Below are 7,668 nucleotides of genomic sequence, written 5' to 3'. Positions count from 1 at the left end.
TATAAAGTTGTGAGCCAAAGTTGTGCCAAAAATCACCTGCAAAGAAGGTGGAACTCCTTACACATATCGGTTGATCACAAAATTAAAGTTTATGGAAATAAATCCTATTCCAACTGTTTTTTTTTTTTTTTGAAGGAGTTTTTATTTTTATTTTTATAGAAGGCTATTTTTATCAATTAAAAAAAATCAAAAATGGGTCTAAGTTAGTAAAGTGGTGCAAGTTAACAAATATTTTAATCTTTTTTTGTTGTTGTTTAATGCATGTAATTGTCTATCCGAGGCATAAATGTGTTAATAATAGAAGGTAGTCTCGAGGCATAAATGTGTTAATAATTGAAGGTAGTCTAATTTAGTAAATGGGTGCAAACAAATATTTTATAATGAAAGTTGTAAAAGTAACCCTCAAATTATTAGTTTTATAAAATAAAGATGAATGATTTTTTTGTCCAAATAAAAATGTGTGCACTTGGTAACTTAGATTTTTTATGTTTTCTAAGTTGGTCTAAGTTAACAAACCTCATATATGTTGTATTTTATTCAATTTAACGTATTTTATTTCTAGTGGAAATTAAGATTAGTTTTTAAGAGATTTAGGACTGGTTTTTGAATCGGTGTTATACAGCCCATTATTGTAAGTCTATATGACACCTATTTTAAATTTCATTTAAAAACAACCCATCGTACGTGTTTTGTGTAAAACCATATGTGATATTTTGTATACAAAACACCTCTTTTACACCAAAATGGGCATTAAAACATAGATAACCCCATTTTTAATAAATAGACTTAATTGCAGTTTTGACCCCCTATGTTTCAAGAAGTTGCGATTTTGGCCCTCTAACTAAATAAACTACAAAATTGCCCCCTAAGGCTTTGTTTGGATGACGAAAGAAAGTGAAAGGAAAAGAAAGTAATAGGAAAGAATGTTAAAGGAAAGAAAGTGAGTAGAAAGTGAATGGAAAGTGAGATGATTGTTTTAGTTGTTTGGTATGATTGAAAGTGATAATAAAGTGAAAGGAAAGAAAGATGTAAAGTTAGTAATTGTCACAAATACCCCTATTTTAAAATGTGACATTATTTATACATATAAATTGATTTTGATATTTAATATTTATTTATATAGTATAGATGTAAGTATATTTAACGTATCTATATTATTTTCTCAGTTTTCTAATAATTTATATAAATATGATTAGATAAATGACTGCCATAAAGCAAAGAAAAGAAGGGAGAAACTAGAGTAATAAAAAAAATTAAAAAACGTGGGCTGTTTTGTCATTTTTCTGGACTGCACCTCTACTCCCTGTTTTCTTCGCACTTATGGGCGGAAAGCATTTTGGACGTGGGGCCCACAATAACCATTCTTTCCACCCTATTTGTCAGAGCAACCAAACTATGGATGGCACAGGTTCTTAGAAACTTTCCCTTGTATAGCTTTCTGTCGTTGCACAATCAGTGGAACCAAACAATGCGTAAGTATTGACTTTTTTGCAGTTTTGGCCCCCCATACCAATTTTGACCAAGTCAAAGCTGACGTGGACGCCACGTGTGGATTCATTCATTTAATGATGTATGTGGTCTATAATAAAGACCACATACATCATTAAATGAATGAACCTACAATATTGTTTTTTGCTTATAATAGTGACCGGAGGGTGTAATGTTTTAAGACCATCCACAATGATGGGTGTTTCACCTATTTACCACATTAAATAGACACTCCTATTGTGGAGTATAATAAATGGGTGACTATGAAGAAGAGTGGTTATGGAAGCACCCTCTCTCTCTCTTCATTTTTCATGGGTCCATTTAATAAATCTTAATAAAATAAATAAATTTTGTTGTAATATAATGATATAAAATTATTTATGGGACCTATTTAATAATTTCTTTTAAGGTGCTGGGTTGGAGAAAATTGATGCTTATTAAGTATTACTGTAAAATGAGTGATGTGGACATATAAATTCAATTTAAGCACCCAATTTAAGGTGCTCTTTTATGGATAGCCTAAAAATTGAGAGGATAATTCATAATAGATATCATCAATTATAGATCATTTAATTAGTGAACCATTAAGTATAAAATTAAACCATAAAGTTTAGAGAGAAATGATTCATACACAATTGAGATTAAGAATAAGAAGATATAGTCTATGTGATCATAGCTCAATTGATAGAGATAATACAATATGCAGGGAGTTGGACTGCAAACGTCTGATTTCTAGTTTACTCATCTTAGGAGTGAAAATCTAACACTAAACTACTTAAAAAAAATAGATATCATACCATGGGTAACTAATGCAAGAAGACCAAACATAGAATCCTGCTCTTTACCCAAATCGTTTCGCTCATTCCCAAAGTAAAATACCAAACTACCCCTACGCATGTTAACATGCGTTACGCAAGTTAACTTGCGTAGCGTGACTTAAGTCACGTAGCGTGAGTTAAGTCACGCTAAGTGCCGTTTTTAGTTCAAAACCCAGCATGCAAGCCCAAAACACCCTTTTTTCTTTCCCTCCACCTCCAAAAACCCAAAAAGTGCTAATTTTTGGGTCATAATCTCAACTCCAAATCATTGCAAATCGTCAGGAAGCAAGTTTCTACGCTCATCAAGCATCAAAGAACAGGTAATGTATCCCCAAAACTCATCCTATTTTCCTGGTTTTTCTGCCTGTCACGTCATTTTTGTCAGTAGGTGCTAGGGCTGAGCGTGAGTTAACTCACGCTAGTTGTGAGTGTTGCGCAACTTAACTTGCGTAGGAAGTTAACACTAGCGCAAGTTAACTCACGCTAGTGTGTTGCCCAGTCTGTTGTCCAGATTTTGAAATTTTGCGCCACTTTTTTTTACATGCTTTGCTTGCCGCACAAGTCATTTATTTATTTTTTCTTTGTATTTTTTTATTGAGTAGACATTGAGTGGCATGGTGGAACATGTGGCGGAGGATGGCGTTGAGCCCAAACCGGGCAAAAACAAAGCTTCTGGTGAACCTTCCGGCGTAGACAAACCAACCAATGAAGTGAAGTTTAAAGTGAAAATTCCTTTTCAAGTTGAAGCTCACATACTTCACAATCAAGCAAACCCGGTACCTACCGGTAACTTTGAAGAGAAGCCTAAACCGGTACCTACCGGTGTTCGTGTTATTGAAGAAAAGACCGGTTCATTTTTTACAACAAACGAGAGATGGAAAGATCGAGAAGAATTGCTTGGTTGGGTTCGTCGACAAGCGGCTAGGGAGGGATTTACTATTTCTATAGATAAATCTAGTACAATAGCGCCATACATGACGATGCAATGTGAGAGGAGTGGTGAATACAAGCCGCCTAAGACGAGGAAGAAACCGAAGCTTGAAGGCACGGGATCAAGGAAGTGCAATTGTTCGTTTAGGTTGAAATGCTTCTTTGAAGAAAAAAAACACAAGAATGGTGGATTGCAATGCTTTGTGGAGTTCACAACCATGAGTTGGCGCCAAACTTATCCGGCCACCTTCTTGCGGGTCGACTAAAAGGGGAGGAGAAGCAAAGAGTTATCGACATGACAAAGAGCTTGGCAAAGCCTAGGAATATTCTCACGGATTTGAAGGAAAGAAACAAAGAAAGTGTGACAGGCATCAAGCAAGTGTATAATGTACGAACTAGATGGCGCAAGGGACAAAGGGAGGACAAGACTGAGTTGCAATACTTGATTACAAAGTTGGAGAAGCATCAGTATGTCTATTTCACATGAGCAAATAGCGAGGAAACCACTCTTGAAGATTTATTCTTTGCTCATCCGGATTCAATTGATATGCTCAACACTTTTCCCACCGTTTTGGTCATGGACTCCACCTACAAAACCAATACATACCGAATGCCATTATTTGAGATTGTTGGTGTCACCTCTACCAAATTGACCTATTCGGTTGCGTTTTCCTTTCTTTCCTTTGAAAGAGAGAATAACTTCATATGGACACTTGAGATGTTGGTTGGTCTTTTGACCTCAAAACACAACATGCCTAAGGTGATTGTCACGGATAGGGACCCCGCTTTGATGAAAGTCGTTGCCGAAGTTCTCCCTAAAACGGACCATGTATTTTGCTATTTTCATATTGAGAAGAATGTAAGATCTAGGTGCATCACGGATTGTAAAGTCAATGCCAATCCTTCGAAAGGAAAAGGAAAAGTTGTTGCCAAAGAAGCAAAGGAAGCGGATGATGACAAGCAATGTGAGGTTGTTAAGAAAATAGTGAATGCTTGGAGAGATGTGGTTAACTCTCCTATGGAGGATTCATTTGCAATTGCATGGTTGACATTCAAAGATGAGGTATGCGGACCTTTTCCATTGTTTGTTAAATATGTTGAGGAAACCGTTTTGCCCCTTAAGAAGCATTTTGTGAGGGCATGGACGAATACATACTTGCATCTAGGGTGTAGGAGCACCAACATTGTTGAATCGGCTCATGCACAATTGAAAAGATACTTGAGGAGTAGTGTGGGAGATTTGGCAACATGTTGGGATGAAATAGACAAAATGTTGAAAAACCAATTCGGTGAGATACATGGGAGTTTTGGGAGGAGCAAAACCGTCATGGTGCACAAATACAAAAAAAACAAGTTATTCTCCGAGTTGGAGGGGTTTGTCTCTAAGGCCGCTTTGGGTTTCATCGATGAAGAATATGAACGCTCTAGGAGATTCGGCTTTGCCAAAGAAGATTGTGGTTGTGTGCAAATGGCAACGTTCAGGTTACCTTGTGCTTGCATTCTTGCCGAGAAGAGAAAGAAAAAATTGCCTATTCTTTTGGATGAAATACATCCTCATTGGCGAAGGTTAGGTGTAATTGGACAAGAGGTTGATGCCAATTTTTCCGTTATGGAGGAATGGAACGCCATTCAAGAACGTCTCAAGAGGGCCCCTTACAAGATGAAACTCTTCATCAAATACAAGTTACGTGAACTAGGGTTTCAGGAGACAATGTTAAAGCCACCTCCGAAAAATATGTCCACTAAGGGAGCACCTAAAAGGGTGAAGGCTACACCGAAAACGAGGTCCACGGGTCGAATCCCCTCTAGGTGGGAAACTATTGATGCTAAAAATCCCGATAGTCAATGCTCACATGGCAAGAGTAAGTCTCATAAGACTAAAGGTTCTCGTCTTGGCCCTTGCTCCCGCTCACAAACTTCAACTCCTACTTCAAAAAAACAACCTTACTTGCAAATACCATACATTTCACAAATTCCAAATTTCATGAGACCTTACGTTGAAGACATTGTGAATGTTAGAGGTGATGGTAATTGTGGTTTCCGGGTCGTAGCTAGGCACATGGATTTCATGAGGATGATCATGTTTTGGTTCGTCATGCACTTATTAATGAGTTGAAAACTCACAAGAGTGACTACTTGCCAATATATGCTACCGAGAGCCGTTGCAAACTTATCTTGGATGGTTTACACCCTCCAACAAGTAAAAGTGGTATTGCACCTCCAGAGAAGTGGTTGACCACTCCGGATATGGGTCACATTGTTGCTAGTTGCTACAATAGAGCGGTTGTTCTATTGACCTTGCCCGAATTGGGTGGTTCATGTGAGACATATTTTCCAATCCGGAGTGCTCCACCACTTAATGCACATTCCAACATAATGTGCCTTTGCTTGATTCCGGACCACTTTCTTCATGTGAAGTTGAAAGAAAATTGTCCGCTACCACCTCCTCCTAAGGAGTGGATGACTCACAAGATTGGTGTTGCGGAGCAATGGCTTTTTCAGTTTTTGGATAGAAACGCCGCCTTCGATGAGCTCATGTCTAAGGAGCCAAAGCCGCCAAAGAAACCAACAAATGAGCACAATCCTATTACTTTGGACACCCCGGAAAAGCCAAAGCAAGAGAACGAAGTCATGGATGAAGATGGAGATTATGCACTATCACTAGTCTAGTTATATAGGTTATGACACTTTTGGGTCGGTGGGTGTTCGTCCTATTTTTTGGTGGTATTACACCCCGACATATTTTTTGGTGGCCTATTGTGTAATTTTGATATTTATGGCCAATATGTAACTAATATTATATAAATATATGAAATGAATTATTTTGGATCGTTTACGTGTCATTAAGTGTGTTTAAATTATTACGGGTCATTACCGGCGAATTTATGAAATTTGGGCCGTTTGGATCGTTTATATGTGATTATGTGATTGTGATAAAAACGATGTTTTTAAGTAATTTTGATCAATTATGTCGTATTATCCAATAAACTTCTTAAACTGGCATAATTTGGTTAAGTTATGAATGTGGCGTGATTACGGGTCTTTCTAGACTTATCACAAGTCTGTTCTGTTAATGCATGCATTTAATGCAGTTTCTGTTTCTGCTATGAACGTGAGTTAACTCACGCCAGTGCAAATGGCAACGTGAGTTAACTCACGCACTGCATTAGACTAACGCATGTTAACATGCGTGTTTTTTTTTTTACAAATAACTCAAACGCATGTTAACATGCGCAATGTCTTTCAACAAATAACACTAACGCATGTTAACATGCGCAATGTCTTTCAACAAATAACACTAACGCATGTTAACATACGTAACGTAACTTAACATACATTAATAATTGTACTAGCGTAACTTAACATGCGTAGGGGCAGTTTGGTATTTTACTTTGGGAGTGAGCAAACCTGTTTGGGTAAAGAGCAGTATTCCCAAACATAATGATCCCAAACAATATGATCCTACACAAAGGCCCACTCCTTCTTGCCCTTTTTATGTGACCCCTACCAATTACTTTAGTTATCGCCTATGAGAATAATGCTTCCAGACCAAACAACACACAAAGGTATTGCATTCACTCCACCACACACACCACAACGACAGAGAAATACCAAAACCAAATACCCCCAAATATTTACAAATTGGTAATAAATATTTACAACTTCAATAACATAAGGATAATCACACGATTACAACAACCAAATACCCCCATCTTGGCCATGAGCTTCAAAAATTGCACAACACTCATAACATAGAGAATTCTAAAAATTCACAACTCTAACAAACTAGTAACGAGTCTCCAAAGTAATAACCAACAATGAACGATAATGATGAACAAGGACACGAGTTTGACATTTCCCTTCCCAATTAACAACACCCCTAGTATTCTATGTAACGATAGATAAATCTAAGAAAGCATCTATTGTGAAAGTGACTCAAAATTGAGGATCATAAATCTGCCAAAATCGAGCCACGATTTGGAGAAATCGAGCCATGATTTTGGATGCAGTTTTGGGAGTTTTGCTTCTGGAAAAAAATCAAGCCACGATTTTGCGCTGATGCATAAAAATAAAAAATATTTTTATGCGTGAGATTTGTACCAATTTTTTAGGGGTTTTTTTATTATAAATATAGACCTTGTATCAGATGAAACCTTTAGAGATAGAGGGGGCTAAAAACAAGGGTTTAGAAACATACAACAAACTAGGATTTATATAGAGTTTGCTCTTGACAACAAACATTAGGGTTGTGATTGATTCACTTTGGGAAACACTGTTAGGATTGAGTCTCTTGGTCACGGGAAGAGATTGAGACTTTGGGTAGAATTAGGTTTGAAGACTTATTCTTGTAACCCTTTGATATCTCTTTTGTAAAGTTACTCATCATTATAGTGGAACGGAGGGCTGCTCTCTCCCATAGACTGGGTCAGTA

At 37.2% G+C, this 7,668-nt stretch overlaps 1 protein-coding gene and 1 pseudogene across 1 annotated transcript; both read left to right on the top strand.

The window, feature by feature from the left end:
• The first annotated feature begins 2,138 nt into the window (after positions 1–2,138).
• LOC146918108 (uncharacterized) lies at positions 2,139–3,623 on the top strand (annotated as a pseudogene).
• A 190-nt stretch (positions 3,624–3,813) lies between these two features.
• Positions 3,814–5,906, top strand: LOC146918107 (uncharacterized). The gene is made up of 2 exons (XM_085721998.1): positions 3,814–5,250; positions 5,292–5,906. Exons 1-2 carry the CDS (start codon positions 3,814–3,816, stop codon positions 5,904–5,906), a joined length of 2,052 nt encoding a protein of 683 aa, XP_085578124.1.
• Positions 5,907–7,668: the final 1,762 nt, after the last annotated feature.

This window comes from Medicago sativa, chromosome 6, assembly GCF_051527215.1.
Source record: "Medicago sativa cultivar Bolivia chromosome 6, Bolivia_mono, whole genome shotgun sequence".
Lineage (NCBI taxonomy): Eukaryota > Viridiplantae > Streptophyta > Magnoliopsida > Fabales > Fabaceae > Medicago > Medicago sativa.
The sequence above is the reverse complement of the archived record's forward strand: the minus strand, read 5'-3'. Positions and strand labels throughout refer to the sequence as shown.

Bases quoted from the DNA above. Each gene is read 5' to 3' on its own strand.
- LOC146918107 (XM_085721998.1), top strand. From the start codon at position 3,814: ATGGACTCCACCTACAAAACCAATACATACCGAATGCCATTATTTGAG. The intron at 5,251-5,291 runs GTTAGAGGTGAT...GGTCGTAGCTAG, and splicing joins ACGTTGAAGACATTGTGAAT to GCACATGGATTTCATGAGGA.